Source organism: Aphelocoma coerulescens, chromosome 2 (genome assembly GCF_041296385.1).
Source record: "Aphelocoma coerulescens isolate FSJ_1873_10779 chromosome 2, UR_Acoe_1.0, whole genome shotgun sequence".
Lineage (NCBI taxonomy): Eukaryota > Metazoa > Chordata > Aves > Passeriformes > Corvidae > Aphelocoma > Aphelocoma coerulescens.
In genome coordinates, this window is record NC_091015.1 from 33,193,315 (window position 1) to 33,211,332 (window position 18,018).

Here is an 18,018-nt window from a genome sequence, read left to right on the forward strand (position 1 = left end):
CTGCTGCTCTGCTGCACAAATAAATCACTATCGCAAAAACTGAGTGGCTTAAAAGCAGAAAAGTGACTTCAAACAACCCTTCAGTGGCATCCAAAGTAAATATAGCAAGTAAAATATTGTAAATAAATATAATTCACACATATAGGTAATCAGAAAATCAACTGTCTTCAGTGTTGTGGGACTGCACCGAAACTGGTTTTAAAAGATACTGGGTATAATTTAAAGTCGTGCCAATAAGGTTAAACAACTTGGGTCTCTCCCTGACATGTGAGAATTTAGAATAATTTGAATTGAGTTGTTACTGCGTTGCAAGTAAAATGACAGTCATACTCTATCATATGTAAATACTAAACTGAACAGATTTTAAATTCCCATTGGTTGGGAAATGGAATAATTCTATAACTCCAGTGAAGTTATTCCGATTTTATACTGACATAGTAAGGAGGCCCTTGGTCTCTTATCTTCTCTCAAGTATGCTGTGCAGCAGTTTAATATCGCTCAGGAATTAACAGAAGTATCATTCATACTTTAGCAAAGCCTAAAAATACTTTCTAGTCAAATGGATTATGACAAAAGTACTGAAAATGCAAAAGGACACACAATTCTGACTTTTATAGTTAGCTGCATGGCCATGCTCATACATGAAGAGACTGTCTTAAAAAAGCAACATAGCAATTGAAATAAAATACAATTTATTATCCTAGGCATCATAATAACAATAATATTTTTTCACATAGGCATTGTGTAAATAAGGATGTAGATTGAAAGTTTTTTGTAAGTGGTTATAAGTTTGAATAATTTAGATGCAAGTGACCAAAGCTGAACCTCTAAATAGGGTCCCAGCTGTCTCTGATAAAGCAGCCGAAATTTCCAGTAGTTTCTGTACATCTTGGCTGTTATGAACCTGAGGTGGTACCGAAGGAATGTGACATTACTTAAAATAATTTTGCATTAGATTCTGTTTCAAAGCTGGTGTTGTCTGCTTGAACATTTATGTTGCCTACTTACAGTACATTTAAGGAAAATATAAATGTGATATATTGTCTCTCATTGTGGAAAACTTGAGAGTTAATGTGCACGGCTTCTATCAGCATCAGTGACTTTTCCTTACTTCGTACTAAAGTATAAAATAGAGGTAGTTTGCACTATTCTGCCATGAAATAAGACAGCTGTTCTCTTAGGTACATTGTTTAACATGTATATTATGGGTAAGAAGTGACCATCTTGTTTGCACAACTTTGGTTAGAAAATGAATTTAAAGATATTTGTGGCTTCACTTATGCAAATAAGGTAGTGGATACTCTCCTGATTATCTTTATATAATTAGATGTGAGTTAGTCTCTTTAAGATTGTCTCAATTGTTTCATTGACTTTTAAATGTTTGCTTGTGTCCCTTTTTTTTTTGGTTGTGCATGGTAATTATAAAATTCTTAAGGATATGTATCTGGTACATACTAAGCTCTTCAACCACACCAAATTCTTAGCCAAAAATCACAAGGTAAATGAAATGTTTAAATTTCTGCTTTATGTCTCTATTCTTCTTCAATGACACCTGAAGTTCTGTTAATACATTTTTATCTCCAAAAGTAAAGTGGCTCTCTAAGTGTTCCTACAGCTTCATGTCTAAAAAATCATGCCAATAGAAAGACACTTGACAGAGAGGCTGGGCCTCAGATTTGTTGTCATATCTGATGTTTAGAATTTAATAGGCGATGTCCTGCTTAGTTGCAATATTTTCAGTCCTTGAGCAGCAAATCACCTGTAGGACTTCTTATCTCAAGCAGCTGTCAAAAAGTAATTCCTTCATTCTTCTGCTTTGGAACACGGTCATGGGAGCTTTCTGTGACTGCTTTGGAAGCTCAAAGGCTCCTATCTTGGTTCATTACATATCTCATGCGATCTCCTCTTCTCCCTGCTGTGTTAGCGTGCTTCGGCATGGCCTTGCTCAGCAGCCTGCAGGGCGTCGAGCATCCCCCACGTCCTCCCGTGCCTCTGTCCGCAGGCAGCAGGAGCCTGAGCGGGGGCCGTGCAGTGCGCCAGGACAGGCTACTGCCAGCAATGGGGAAAATACTGAAATGCCTTCACTTCTGTTCCTGGCCTCTTCCGTATGTATTTATCAAAATGCTGGTTTTCAATCTATCTTGTAGGATTTGTTGTCTGCCCGTCAATATTAACATGCTGGTTATTTAAACTTTATTGAGGCAAACAGTTTTGTCCTGCAACCCCTTGGTACAAATTAGCTAGAGATTGCCACCTATGAACATTGTGGTATATAGTAGCCATGCTTCAGTCTCATTAAAACTAATGAATTAAGTTTGTGGATCTATATACCTCATATCTTTATTTTCAGTCACCACTGTCTTGCTTCTTTGTACATAATAATTAGTTTTCAGACTTTGCAGTGTACATCCCCAGGCCATCTTCTGGATATTTAGGCAGTTAGTTTAACGAACTTTGCTTACAAGTTGCTATGAGATTAACAGTCATTACCTGCCTGGATTACCCATTTTACAAATTACCTAGAGATTTCATGTTCCGCAATTAAGTTTTCTTATTCGCCAAAACATAAAGCCAAAACATTTTTGTGGTGAACTCGACCAGCTAATAAACAACAAAGGCATTGTGGTTGTGGTTGCGGTTGTGCTCCAAGGGTGATCCTCCGTCCCTGTCAGCAGCTGCCAGAACAAGCCATGCCCACGGAGATGTGAGCGGTTTCCCGGGGTTGGTCACCATCACGTTCCTCGCTCGGGCAGCCTGGGTGAGTGGATCAACAGCGAGGGAGGGAACACGCTGGCTGCCGCTCTAGGAACTGTAGGGAGTTCTCCGTGCGCCCGGTGCCACCCGCGCCCCACGGGTTTCCCGCAGCGGGAAGCAGCGGGGGCTTTCCCAGGACCCGGGACGCTGCCCCTCCCGCGCGGGGGCGGGCACGCTGCCTCCTCCGAAACGGGCGGGAGCCGGGCGGGCCCGGTCCGCGGGGGTCAGGCTGGATCGAACGTTCCCGGGGAGGGAAGAAGCGGATAAACCGGGCCGGGGGCAGCCAGCGGGACTCGGCGCTGGGAGCTTGGCTGTGGCCGCGGCCGAGCCCGTCCTCCGCCTCTCGGCAGTCACCGCCCGGGGCCGGACTGCAGCGGGCTGGCCACCTCCCCCGCCCCGCCAGCGGAGCGAACCACTGCGGCTCGCCGAGGAGGTGAGGCACCTGTCACCCGCAGGCGGCGGCGGCGGCGGGCGGCCCCGCGGCGGGCGGCGGCGGCAGCTCGGGGCGCGTCCCGCGGCGGGGGCGCGGCGGCCGTGCGGCGGCGGAGGGGCGGGCGCGGGCGGAAGCGCGGCCGCGGCGGCCACGGCGCCTCATCTTCCCCCGCGCCGCCGCCGCGGGTGTGCGCGCGGAGCCGTGTCCGTGCCCCCGCCGCAGCCGCCGCTGCGTGCAATGGCGTTGAGGCGACGCGGCGGCTGCTGCCTCCTGTCAGGCGGGCGGCGGCAGCGGCCGCTCTGCGCAGAGGAGGCGCGGGGGCAGCGCTGAGTCGGGCGGCCGGGGGAGCCCGTCGCGGCTGTCGGCTGGGTAAGGCGGCGTGCGCGCTGGGCGGCGGAGGCGCCGGGCTCCGCGGGGAGCAGCGCTGGCACCGGGCTTTTGTTTCGCGGGGACGGCGGGCGCCTGCCCGGGCACTGCCCCGCCGCAAGGTGCTGCCGCCCGAGGCCCCGCGGCTCCAGCCCGCCGGGGCGGCACGGCCGCCCGAGGAGGAGCGCCGCGGGGGCTCCAGCGCTGCCCTCTCGGGTTGAGTTTATTGCCTTCTGCGAGATCTGCACGGCTCGCCGAGAGCCTCTGCCGTGTGGCCTTTCCAGTCGCCCGTGGCGATCGGCGGGAGCGGAGCGGGAGGTGCGCGGGGACGGGCGCGTCGCTGTCGGCGCGGCGGCCGCGGGCTCCCGGTACCGGCACCATGTGTGCAGCGGCCAGAGTGAGGCGTCCCCGCCTCGGCGGCAGCGGCGCGGCAGGGCGAGCGCTGGGGAGCGGGAACGGAGGTGAACGGAGAGGGGGTTGGCTGGGGAGATCCCCGTGGTACCCTTCGCTGGGTTGCGGGAGCCGGGGATGAGCCCCTGGGGCCGGGGCGTGGGAGCGGTCCAGCCCCTGGCTCCGTTTCTGCATCTTCTCGTTGGTGCCTCCAGGATTTTGCAGATGATAAAACCGCTGCCCGTGACAAGGGGCAACTTTCTCTAACGGGATTTCACTTCCTTTACCCGGTCAGCTGAAGATGTTAGCTTCGGATGCAGTTTTTTGTATTCCCTCGAGCTGATGTTTAATTTGCCTTTCTAAGCATATTATCTTTGACAGTATTGCTACCATTACGTTTGTCTGAGAGAGCAAGGATTGTCTTGCAGTGCCTCATATTTCATGTCACATTACCTTTCCTTTGCATGCATATTTGTGCCATGATACTATACTTGTGAATGGAAAGATATGATTATCTGTTCTTTTGCTATGCAGTGGTGTTATAGATTGTAAATTATGCAACAGTCAATCAGAAAAAGTTTGTAATGGAGAGTTTTCACATGTCTGTGCAGTGTTGGTTTGTATTTTTTTTTTTTTTTTACTAGATTTTGTAAACATGTCAGAAAATGGTAAATGGGAATTGTGACGGATTTAAAGTACCTGACATGGTTTCAGAAAACCCTTCTTTCTATTGCAGGTAAAATCAGCCCTTGTTCTTGAGAGTCCTCAGTCATGCTGCTTTGTCAAAACTGACTGCGTGCATTTAGACATTTGCCTCCAGATCTCCTGTCAAGTATGGCGCTGCTGAAGGGCACTAGCCCCTGAGGAAAAACAGTCCTCAAGCAGAATCTCTGCTGTGACAAGCTACTGAGAGCAGTACCACAGAAACTATGCAAGCAGGTTTCACGCACCTGAAGTAAACATGATGAAAACAGAGTCTTCAGGAGAAAGATCAACCCTCCGAAGTGCCTCTCCTCACAGAAATGCTTACAGAACTGAGTTTCAGGCGCTGAAAAGCACCTTTGACAAACCGAAATCAGATGGAGACCAAAAAGCGAAAGAGGAAGGAGAGGCCTCACAGAGCAGGGGAAGGAAATATGGCTCAAATGTCAATAGGATCAAGAACTTATTTATGCAGATGGGCATGGAGCCCACTGAAAGTGCTGGAGTTGCCCCTAAAACCAGGGGAAAGGGTGGCCCTCCATCCCCTCAAAGACGAATTAGGCCCAAAGAATTTGTAGAAAAAGCAGATGGTTCAATCGTAAAGTTGGAATCGTCCGTCTCTGAAAGGATTAGTAGATTTGACACTATCCATGATGGTCCTTCCTATTCCAAGTTTACTGAAACTCGGAAGATGTTTGAGCGAAACGCTCATGAAACAGGACATTCAAATCGCTATTCCCCAAAGAAAGAGAAAATAATTTCTAATGAACTTCCGGATGAGTGGTGTAGCTCTAAGTCTCACAGAGGCAGCACTGATTCACTGGACAGTCTTAGCCCAAGGACAGAGACTGTCTCTCCAACTGTGAGTCAGCTCAGTGCAGTGTTTGAAAACACTGACTCACACAGTGTAATCGTAGAAAAGTCAGAAAACAGTGAAGAGTACTCTGTAACTGGTCACTATCCACTAAACCTCTCATCTACTGTCACAAATATCTCCTCCCCAGTTGCAAACCTTGAGGGTTTCAGTCCTTTGAAAGAGACCAGCACATGGTCTCCCCCAGCCAAACAGAGTACAGGTGTGATGGCTGTTGAGAACTCTCAGCAGACGAACACGCCTTTAACACCGAGACAGAAGGTGTCCACAGGCACTTCGGCAGGGTCAAAAACAACTGAAGAAATAAAAAAGAGCACAGAGACAATTGCTGATTCTGTTGAGAGTCCTGCAACAGGTCAACAGGATTTGGTTGGTGTGCTTGACAGCGAAAGATCTGTGGACAGCTGTACTAGGAGTAAGTCAAAAACAGAGACAGGAGTTTTGGTGCAACAAAAGGAATGGTCAGAACATACAGAAGGTAGCTTTGATGGACCTGAAGCTGCAGAGTTAGCAAGAAATGTAGCTTCAGGTGGTGATTTTGCCACAGATGCAATTTCAGATGCTACTGAGTCCCATTATGATGAGGCAAGTGAAAAAGATGTGCATGAAGATGTGAATAATTTTCAGAGTTCCCATGTGTACATGCACTCTGATTACAATGTGTATCGGGTACGATCCAGATATAATTCTGACTGGGGAGAGACAGGTACAGAACAGGATGATCTGGATGACAGTGATGAAAATAACTGTTATGAACCTGATATGGAATATTCTGAAATTAATGGATTGCCAGATGAAGATGAAATCCCAGCCAACAGAAAAATACAGTTTAGCCGGGCTCCAATTAAGGTAAAGTTTCTTATGTTCCCTTTTTTTTTGTAGTTTGGTTTGTTTTCAAATGCAGCTTTATTTGAAGGAGATTTTGACATTTGATCTTACCTCTAAAAAGATATCAGAGCATCTTTTGATGCATGTTTTTATTGCAGTCAGCCAGTGGACATAATCTTAAATGAAGTAAGGCAGCTGAGCTCTGATGAGCTCATGTCATTTCCTAGATTTCTTGGTGGCTGACTAAGCCAGCAGAATTTGAGAATGACAGCTGGGCTTGTGAAGTTCGAGAATTTTAACATGCATATTTTGACTTCTGTGACTGAGCAGTAACCACGTTGTGAAATGTCAGTGTGGGTATTTGGTGGCTTTTGTGCTCCTTGTTTCATTTCATTTGAAGTCACAACTTCTTTAGATTGAATGGCTTTTCCTCAGCTCTCAGCAAGCAGATTCTTAAAGTACCCTGTACTTAAAGACTGTGTCCTGAAGTACAGTGTGATTCTGTAGTAGAGGGCTGTTAACATTCCACATATTTTCTAGTAGCACTGTCACTTACATAAATGCTTTAAAGTTTTAAATGTATATAGAGAGAGTGTATTTTAGTGCTACAGAAGGGTGAAGTTGGTCGACTGAAATACCTAGTGAAGGGTGTGGCTTTTGCAGAGTTGTTATGGTTTGTTTTTAAGTACCTTGAAATTACCACTAAGAATGTTGTTTCCAGTACTTTTCAGTTCAAGAAGGAATAACTAGTCAATGACTTGTTACATTTTGTTGTACCAGCTTTTCACTGCTGAGTCTCAGGGTTAAATATAAAATTATTTTACTTCAAAGTTGGGTTTAGTGCATGTGTGTGGTGGTTTGACCCTGGCTGGAGATGCCATATGTCTCTAATGGACAATTCAAAGCCCTAGCAGTTTTTGCAGAAACGGCTTCTTGAAACAGAAATATATGACAGAGTACTTGAAATGTAAACATTTTGAAATTAAAAATGTAATTGAAGTTGACTGTTTTCATTATGTGATTTTAGAAATGCAAATTACTAATCAATGAACAGAAGTTCCAGTGTTAAATTCAAAGTAATGTGATTTACAAAATCTGCATTCACACTGCCTGTGTTTTAAAGTAAGGAAGGATGTATACTGTATGATGAAGTTTTCATCTGAATAAAGCAAGCAGATTTCTTATCTGTTTATCATGGGGTGGAGGGATAAGAATCATCTTTCTTCATGCTTTGAAAAGAGCATTTTTTACACTGAAAGAAAATATTCCAAGACAAGATAATGGCTTTTTCTTTTAATTTTGTTTTGTTAGTGTTTTATTCAGGCTTGCATCATGAACCAAAAATTCTAAGTATTTTGTTCCCTGTTGATTATTCCAATAATTAAAGTAGCCTGGTTTTCTTGAATTTTTGCGGGGAGGTGAAGTAGGGAGAACTTTGATTGCAAAGGAAGTTGTCCCTTCCACTGCTTTCCTGCTCAAGCTGTACTAACAGACAAGTTCTCTCTTCTGAAAGATATACCAGTTGTTTATGATGTTTCCAACAGATGGGAATCCAGAAAGTGACTCTACTGATTTTTTTCTTGAAATGGTCAGACTTTTCTGCAGTTTCTGAAAGAGCTAATGGTAACATTCTTACTTCAGCATACTGCTGTTGTCTGTCTGAATCATGCTGTCATGCCAAGTGCTCTAAGAGTATTTTCTCAATTATTTGTATTTTTTCTTTTCAAGTTTTTCATGCTATGTTCATTTCAGATTACATATTGTACAGTAATAATAACAGTCCGTCAGGAAAATGCTCTAAAAGTCATTTTTGTAAATAATAAAAGGAGTACATTTGTCATGGGTTTAAGCATAAAGTACTCTTAACAAGCTTATCCAAAGTAAAAGAATCATTGCTTTAATTATTCTAGCATCTTTGTTGTAGATAGGAAGAAAACAGAATAAAAGCTGTGCTGGGAGAGAACAGTGTAGGAGGGATTGGGAGGTTTGGGAGATCCCCTGCTTTTTGTCCTGGGTGCCTCCAGTGCATGCAATCTGTTAGTCATGTGGGAAAGCAGAAGTGAGACCATGTGGAAGGCTGGCCCTAGCAGGAGGAACTGCAGCAAAAGTTGTGGAAAATTAAAAGCTGCCTCTCGAGGCCTCCTCCCTTTTCTCCGCAATGCTCTGTAATTCCCTCGGCAGTGTGAAGCTGTGTAAGCCAGGGCAGGCTGCCAGTGGCATCAGGTCAGTGCCCGGCCATGCTGGCGCGGGCAGGGACCCAGGAGGGGCAGCTGGAGAATCCCCTGGTGAGTCCTTGTGGCTCTCGAGTCTCTGGGCTCCTGCACTCCTCCAGCAGCGCTGCCAGTGGGGCATGCTGCTGGGAGGCTGGGAGCTGGCTCTGGCAGGAGGTTTCTACGCAGCACAGCTATCAGTGAGCAGTGCAGGCAGCAAAGGGGACTTGTGTTCTGTCCCCTCACACAGTGCTAGCAGATGAACTTATCCAGGCACTCCCTGTGCCTATCTGTTACACGGGGATGTTGTTTCTGACTGAAGAGACAGCAGCTATTTAAAAATTTTTCTGTTCCACAAAATTTTCTGTGTTAGTGGGCATGACTGGTTTCATTAATACTTAGCTGAACATCATCTCATGCATGGCATGACTGTGAGTGAGAGGAAAATACAAAGTAGTATTAGGACTATTTTCTGAACTGTTGGAAGCTGATCTGTCTTTATGAAAGTGATGCAATTTATACTTAACTGTTCTGCTAAATAGTGGTGTGCAAAGTCCAACCCGAACTGTAGATGTTTAGTGCTGATTTCAGTATTGTACCTTCACTGTCCTCCTACAGGAGAGCTCTATAGTTTACAAAATTGGCATTTGAATGCGTAACCTGTGGAATCAGTGGCTAGTTACTGCCATAAAGTTGATACCTGAAGATCTCAACAGGTTTAGGTAAACATCTTTGGGCTATTTTTCTATGTGATTTCATAGGCAGACATGTAAGGGACTTTTTGTCCCTTTAAGGGAAATGCTGAGGACTAAGAGAAGCAATGAAGTATAGGCAGAAGGGTAAATAAATAAAATCTTACTCCAAAACTGATAAAGACTGAATTCTGTCTCCCAAGCAGGAAAAAGACCCAGTTATTGAGAAACTCATTATAAAGAGGAAGACTCAAGTCAGTGCGTGCAGGAAATTCTACTGTGTTACAGTCTGTAATTTTGCTATCACAGATCCTATGCTCCATGGGCCATTTGCTCTGCTCTAGGATTACGGGATATATTTGGTGATTTCATCTCTGTTGAAAGTCTCTTTAGGAGTAGGTGACTGCCCAGAGGCCACTGCAGGCTTGGAGAGTTTCTAGGTATTTGGAGTGTGGTATTGCTGATGTGAGCAGTTGTGTGTGTCTGTGGGAGCTTAAATCAGCTTGGTGCTGTTCAATAAAAAGTAGTCCAAAAGGGCCCAAGAGTCGCAGTGGACAGGAGTACATCGTGCTAAACAAGGGATGTGAACATTTCTGTAGCTGTTCATATGACTGTTTATGTAGTGATGTAGAGACCTTTATCAGCACTGGCCTGCTCTTGTGTTGAGATGCTGTGTTTTTGCTCAGGGATAGAACTGAAGCTCTCCAGGGCAAACGTACGAGGTGAAAAAGTTAAGTAAATGGGATAAGGAAAAACATACCCTGGTTTTTACAGGGATACTTTTCTACCAAAGAAACAAAACAACACCCCCTAACCCATCAACTCACTGATTTATTGGTCTTTCATTGGGTTTTTCAGGGTTTCCTGAGGGTTTGGTTATATACTGCTTCCCAAACACGGCGGGCTAATTGGACGAGGTTTGCCTGTAGTGCAGAATTCATTAGCTCGTGGCTTTCCACACCCTAGCAAATGGAAATGTGTTGCTTGTCCAAATCATAAGTCCAGTTTTGAGCCATGCTTCCTTCATCCTGGGTAGAATTAGGATGAAGAGTAACATTCCCCTTTTCTCTTTCCAAGTCCAGAGTTTCTTCTGTTCTGATAGCTGATGGCAGCATCTTCAGTTAGTGCCTGATTTCTGGCCCCAGGTACAAGTTAAACCATTTAAAGCTGTTAACAGCAATTTGTGTCTCATGCTGAGCCTCCTTTTTCAACCTTCTGCTCCACTGACTGTCCTACCAGCCAAGGGGTTGGGTATTATGTGATCAGACCGTATGGCAGACAGCAGGGGACGTGTGATGCTGCGAGGGGGTTTGGCCCAAGCTGCTGCTGCAGTTTTCAGCATTCTGTAAAGCTTCCTTAGGGTGTGGTGGTGAGGGGACATCTCTGCAGACCTCTCTTGAGTTTTGGGAGTAGGTGGGAGAGAGGGTAACATGAAGGTATATAGCAAATGGCTCTTCCATCCTTCAGCTAATTCCACATGAAGGGAATGTAATCACTGGTGCCCGTGCCTCCTATTGTGCTTCCTCTCTTTTGTCATGCAGCATGACTGAATTTTATACCCCACAACACTTCAGTATATACACTTCATATATACACTTCAGTTTAGCAGATCATGTCTTGTTCAAATGATCTTCAGGAACTGGAACTTGTACTCTCTCTCTCACCTCTGAGGACAATTTACAAGTGCTTTGACTATAGTTTAGCATAGAACATGACTGAAGTTTGTATTTAACAGTTGCTTTGAAATTTTTTTATGAACTACATTTTTTACAAACTTCTTGTAAAAATCAGTTCAAGGAATGAGTCTTTATTTCAGTTATTCTTCATTTCTGAGGGGAACTGAAAGATCATTTAGTTCCAAACCCCCTCCCATGGGCAGGGACTACTTCTACTAGACCAGGTTGCTCAGTTCCATCCAATCTGGCCTTGAACATTTCCAGGGATGGGGTATCCACAGCTTCTCTGGGCAACACGTTCGTGTCTCACCACCATCACAGTAAATAATCTTTTCCTAATATGTAATTTAAACTTACCCTCTTTCAGTTTGAAGCCATTCTCTCCTGTCCTGTCACTACATGCCATTGTAAAGTATCTCACTCTGCCTTTCTTATAGGCTCCTGTCAGGTACTGAAAGGCTGCAGTTAGGTCACCCTAAAACCTTCCCTTTTCCAGGCTGAACAATCCCAGTTATCTCTGCCTTTCCTCATAGGAAAGGTGCTCCATCACTCTAATCAACTTAATGGCCCTGCTCTGGACTCGCTCTCACAGGTCCATGTCCTTCCTGTGCTGGCACCCCAGAGCTGGATGCAGTATTCCAGGTGGGTCTCACCAGAGCAGAGCAAAGGGGCAGAATCCCCTCCCTCACCCTGCTGCCTTGGATGCAGCCCGGGACACATTTGGCTCTCTGGGGTGTGAGTGCACATGGCCAGGTCATGTCCAGCCTCTCATCCACCAGCACCTCCAAGTCCTTCTTGGGAGGGCTCCTCTTGATCTGTTCATTCTCCTAGCCTGTATTGAGACCAGGGGTTTCCCTGACAAAATGTATTCAGGAATGTAAACAGTGGCAGAGAAAGAATCTTAAACAATCTGGCACTAATTACATTGGAAATATTTAATCTAGAATATAATTGTTCTTTATCTAGTAGCCATCAAAATAAAGTATGCTGAAAACATGTTCAAGTCTTACTGTAAAAAAAGAAGTATTTCTTTGCCTGATTAAATGTTCAGTATTGTATTTACCTGTTGTTAAAGTGTTGATAAACTATTTTGGGTCATAAGAATCATAAGAGAAGGTTACCCATCTACAAGCACTGTACAGTCCAAGCTTGCCACCACTTCTATGTGTGTTTTACTTAAATGAATACAGAGTTTCATATAGATGATCTCCACATTTCCCACCCCCAGCGAGCCTGTGATTCTATAAAGTAGTCACAGTGCGTGTTAGGACACTTGTTGTTTAAGGCCAGTATGGAGACAGGAGTTGCAGAAAGATGCTGAGGCTATGTTAGATTTGAAATGCTTACAGAATCTGAGAAATTCATCCACTTTTGAACAGGTTAATTATGAAAGCTTACAGATGAAAAAAAGATGCATAGCTCTTTCTGAAATCACTAAAGAATATTTTGTTTTCCTTAAATTTGGTTCACTCCTTCAGCTCCTGTGTCCATGTAGAAGCCTAGAAGATAAAAGAACTAATATATATTCTCAAACACCGATAGCCAGATAGCTGTGGAGCCAACCAAGGATTGTTGGTAATAACATTCTTTCAGAAAGATCAGGATGTTTCTGAAGACGGGGCCACACAGAGGAAGGGCAGCACTTTGCTGAGACTAATGTTCTTGTTTGGGCTCCTGGAGATAAGCACAACACCATACAGCACAAGTGTGCAGGAATGAGGCCTGGAATGTTGACTAAAGGCCAACCCAGTCATCAAGACTGGTCATCATTTGGTGGTCATAAAGACCACCAAAGACCCATAAAGCTCTCCAACCCATTTCCAGAAAGCTTGAGAAGCCCAGACTGCCCATAACTAACTGGCATAGGAAGTGAGAAATGCATCTCCAGGGTGAGGAACACTTATCTATGAAAAGTTACACCCACAAAGCCCGGGCATGTGCACCCCCAGGGCCCTGGACACTTCATCAGCTGTACTGACACTGGAGACAGGACTGGTGACCTCTTTTGCTTTCTCTCTCTCTCCCCCTCTTTAAGCCATCTCCTTTTCCTCTCTCTTTTTCTCCATTCACCCTCCCCACTTTGTTCAAAATCCATTGCTGTATGCTATTACTAAGAGATTAGGGACTAACATACCAATATCCATGCCAAGTGCATAATTTACTAATAAAATTCTGTAAGCTTTTGTGGACCCTCTGACATTTTGTTCCTTTTGACCATGAGTATCTATGAATCTTGGGTGCTCCCTTCCCCGTAAGGGTGGGATACCACAGTCTATGCTTTGTTTACAATGTTAGGAGTGGAGGATAGTTTTGGCTAAAGCATGAAACTAAGTATTAGGTAGGCTTAGCTTCTGACTTCTGTAGTGTTGAATATATCACTGAACTTTTATGCTCATATTCAAATTTTCTAAAATGGGCAGCAAGCTGGTAATTAATTTCATTCATCTCGATGTGTGAAGTAGTTTGGCATACAGAGCTATTGCCTGAGTAGCTTGGAACATGTCTATTCTGCTGCATGGAATGAACTTATACTTTTTTTCCAGGTATTGTCAAGTATGGGGAATTCTACTGACTTTAATCATAAAATGTGTCGTACTGCAAGGATTGTCCTGCTAAATTTGATCATTTGTAAAAAATAATAGCTGTGTAAAAAACTCTTCTTTGCTCTAGTTATATGCTCTTATGAAAAATCGTTTTATGAAAGGCAAAACCATTTATATGTCTTTGTCAAGGAAAGGAATTAAAAGTAAATGTTAAGGATTCAAAGACTGGATGCACTCAGACAAAGAGTAGTGAAGGGATAAAGCATTTCAGAAGTTACTCTTTTGATTTACTCACTGTGGTGAACAAAGATATCTCATTATTGCTGTGGAATTTTATGCCTTCACCGATGAGTCTTTTGCACACAATTCCAGGTGCAAAAGAGTTTTCTTGTATTAAGTATACATGGAATTATTGGCATACAGTAAATGGAATAAAGTTATTTCCCTCTACAATATGCTGTAGAGTCTTTAACTCTTATATAAGTTATAATTTCACTACTAATTCTAGGGATCAGTAATTCCCGGATGCAATGTTCACACACGTAGTTCTTGAACTCAAAAGAAATAATGTTGTCTTAAAACTGGGTTTTGTAAGCATTGAGGCCATTCTAGAAGGACTGCTTGTAGAAACAGAATTTGGATTAAATAATTTGCATCAGAGGTTTGTGTGGTTTAGATTGAAAAGGGTTTCCAATAAAAGGTTTTGAATTTCAAAAATGCAGACTGAGAAACTGTAGGGAAATGGTTTGAAATTAGCTGAACCAAAGAGCAAAGGGAGCTCTTTGATTCAGAATTAGAAAAAGTGCGTAGGATTTTCATCCCAAGAAAAAGCAGACTATGCAAGCAGAATGATTGCAGGCCTAATCAGAAGAAAAGTCAGCCAAAGAGAACATCATAAGTTAGCCAAGAACTTGGAAGGAGTGGCATAAGTGGTTGTTGAAAAATTGAGGAATGTCATAGAGTTCAGAAGTCTTAAATGTGACTAAGTTGCCAGAAGTCAAGCTGAGTTTGACCTTGTAAAGGAAAACAGTACAAGTAGTAAAAAGCTATTCATCTACTAAAAATTATACAAGAAAGGAAGCTGGGTGTTATGCAGTGAGTATGAAGTTATGATCAGAGGTAATAACCCCAGTTTATTGTGGAAATTCCTATAGTAAAGTGAAGAAGAAACCTACAGGTTCCTAGTGCTCAGGTTTGTGTGAGGCTGGGTGAAAGAAGCTCGATTTTAGAAAATCTTGTAGCAAATATTTCAAAACTAAAAGAGCACTACCAAAATAGAGATGGTATTTAACTGCAGAAGAGCAAATTTAATAGCTGTTTTTCAGAAAGTAGAAAAAAGGTGGTTCTGGCTGCCTGAAAATCATTATTTTTTTTTTTTTCCCATAGCAAAGCAATAGAAAACACTTTTTAAAAAATCAAAGGCAGAAAGGCAAATGGAATACATGTAGATAGATTTATCAGAGGTAGTATATGTCAGACTAAATTAGGATCTGCCTTTGATAAGATAAAAGACCTTGTTAAAAATTTTGGTAGTTCTGTCTCAGGAAGTTGGAGCACACTAATGACACTTGCTTTTGACAGGAAGTGGGGAAGCCTTATCATTGCAGAGGATTGCAGTAAAATATGGGTGACTGCGAGGACTTGAGTAATGGGGATGGATTTATGTGCTAAGAACTTCCACGGTAAACTAGTGACTCGTTTGTAGGGGTTGACAGCTACTCTGTAGGGGAGAAAGCCACTCTGACTTGCTCCTGCAGAATGACAGCAGCAACCCATGATGTGATGCAGCTGTGAGGCAGGCAAATGGCCTTCTAGATAACATGAAGCAAAATATTTTGGAAGCAGTAGGGAATTATGGGTGTCATTTTATAACTGGCCAAGGAGACTTCATCTGGACTGTGTCTGATGGATTCTGCTCAAGGGGAGTAGGTTTGCAGGAAGAGTTGTAGCAACCTGATGCTGTTATGTGTCTTTTTCTTGGTTAATTCTATCATAAAACAGGGACCTTAAGAAATTTGTCTTGCTCATTGAGTGATGCACAAGGCCTGACAAGGGCCATTATTGCATCTCTGCATTCAAAAGAAAAGGCACCTGGAAACTAAGAGGCAGTTCCACTTTTAAGGTGGAATTGAATGTTTACCAACTAAGATTAAAGAATTTTAGTAGCAGGCACTCTCCTTACATTCCTGATAGACTACTGTGTTGTCTAGTAGTGTCTGTTAATTTTGTGAAGTGTTGCAATTACCTTTAGCTGTGTTGAACTTGAAGGCCACAAATAATCTATTAGAAAGAATACCAGTCATTCCTGTAATTAAATGGTACAAAGCAACAGATGTTATTCTGTGGTGTAGTTTTTTACATAGAAAGGATTCTATTGAGACAAGCTAATTTTACTCTAATTACTTATGAGAGTTGATTCAAGAGACCCATCAGATCACTCAGATTAATTCCACATGATAAAGTCAGTGGAAGGTGTGAATGCAGAATTTACCTCCAAGACCCGTTTGCCTTGTGCTATTACACATAAAGCTGCAATTCTTAGTCTATGCACATCTGTAACTTCTGATGTTCTGCTCTGCAGTTCCATCTGCCTTAATATTCTGTGAATAACCTCAAGGGCATAAGATGCTGATTCACATTGAAAGGATATCTTCCAGTATTCAGTCTATGCTGCCTATAGACCTAGGGACTTCCATTTGATAAAATCGCTGCATTTCACATTAGTTGTTTGAAAGCAATAAAATACAGGCTTTTAAAAGTCATGGTATCAAACTCCTCTCTAATTCATCTATATCATGGCCTTTATGATAAAACATTAGGATTTCTTTTTTAATCTAGCCTGTAACCGTCTTTACATCTTTATAAGCTTGCAGTCATCTTTAAGATGGATGGCGATATATTTAGGTACTGACATATTCTAGATTCCTTAAATGTGTAGAATCTGACATACTTAAATATTTACCTGTTAACTCTGCCTTCTTAAAAGCCTGAAGGTACTTGCTTGTTAATGTTGGCTTGAGTGACTGCCCAGTAGATTTCATTGTGCATGGACTGTTTAAACAGAATACTCAAAATATTTTAGTGTTGTATTTTTTTGCAAGGGCATACCAGAGAGAATTCATTAATCCAGAGGTTTAGAGCACTCTTGAAAAAAGCTGGTAATTTAGCAGTGTGGCAAAGTACACTAACACAAATGAGAATGTTTCAGTATGACATTTGACAGGAAGAGACTACCAGACCATGTAGCTCTTTATTCCCCTTTGCCCAGCATTTTCCTCTGAAGTAGTTGCTCAGTTTTATCTCTCTTAATTTAATAGGTTGACTGAAAAATGCTTCCTTGATGTTTTGCACATTTCTTTCATGTTAATATTTAAGTTGGGGGGGAGGGAAATACCATTAAACAGAGGGGCTCTTTTTTCCTTCTTCTTTTTTTCTTTTCTTTCTCTGTGTGGCCAGTGAAAGATTGTCCAGGCTTAACAGCTGTAGATCCAAAATAACTGCTGAGACTTGCTGTGGTTTACTGCAAGTGCATGACACAGTCATTACCAGTAAGTCTTGACCATTAAAAAGGGGAAGTTATGCCTAACCAACCTGATAGCCATCTACAAAGAAATGACTGGCTTAATAGGCGAGGGGAGAGCAGTGGCTATTGTGTAAATTCACTTCAGGAAGGCTTTTGACATAACATATTCATAGAGAAGCTTGTTAAGTACGGGCTAGATGAGCAGACAGTGAGGTATATTGGAAACTGGCTGAACAGAGAGGTGGGAAGCCACAAACCTCATCAAGTTCAGCAGGAAGAGGTGCTAAGTCCTGCACCTGGCCTCATGCACCGTTATATTCTGGGGGACCATCCAGAGGGTGGATCCTCTTCAGCTTTGCAGGAGAGGATCAGGGGTGCTGGAGAACATCAAGTGGAACGTGAGTCAGCCATGTGCTCGTGTAACAAGGAAGGCTAATTGTATTCTGGGCTGTGTTAGGATGAGTGCTGCCATCAGGTCAAGGGAGGTGATCCTTCCTCAGTTCTCACCACTGGTGAGGCCACATGTGGAGTTCTCGGTCCTGGTCCGAGCACCCCAGCACGGGAGACTGTAGAAAGTCCAGTGAAGGCCCATGACAATGATTACAGGTCTGGAGCATCTCTCCTGTGAGGAAAGGCTGAGAGAACGGGGACTGCTGAGCCTGGAGAACTAAAGACTCAAGGGTGGTCTTATTAATGTGTATAAATACTTGAAGGTAGGGAACGAAGAAAACAGAGCCAGGCTCTTTGCAGTGACAAGGTGGGCACCAGCTGGAACACAGGTTCCCTCTGAACATCAGGAAACTTTTTCTCTGTGAGGACGACTGAGCACTGACACAGGTTACCCAGAGAGGCTATGGATACTCCATCTTTGGAGATATTCAAAAGCTGCCTGGACATGGGCCTGGTCAAGGAGTGCTATGCTTCAGCAGGGGGATTGGACCAGATGACCTTTGTAGATCCCTTCCAGCTTGAGCCATCATGTGGTTCTGTTGCTTCATTTAGATCAGAGAAAAATTATTTTCCTAAA

The 18,018-nt window shown here is 43.4% G+C and overlaps 1 protein-coding gene across 3 annotated transcripts in view; it reads left to right on the forward strand.

Annotated features, from left to right (window-relative positions):
• The first annotated feature begins 3,017 nt into the window (after nt 1–3,017).
• Nucleotides 3,018–18,018, forward strand: part of LOC138106413 (neurabin-1-like) — a 135,137-nt gene continuing 120,136 nt past the window's right edge. Inside the window, exons 1-2 of one of the 3 annotated variants that reach the window (XM_069006983.1) lie at nt 3,018–3,187; nt 4,680–6,368. In XM_069006983.1, coding sequence (XP_068863084.1) covers nt 4,905–6,368 — 1,464 coding nt within the window. In that variant the 5' untranslated portion in view covers nt 3,018–3,187; nt 4,680–4,904. Of the gene's footprint in view, nt 3,188–3,403; nt 3,557–4,679; nt 6,369–18,018 lie in introns of those variants that run through there. The other 2 variants (XM_069006982.1, XM_069006984.1) reach the window with 2 other exon arrangements.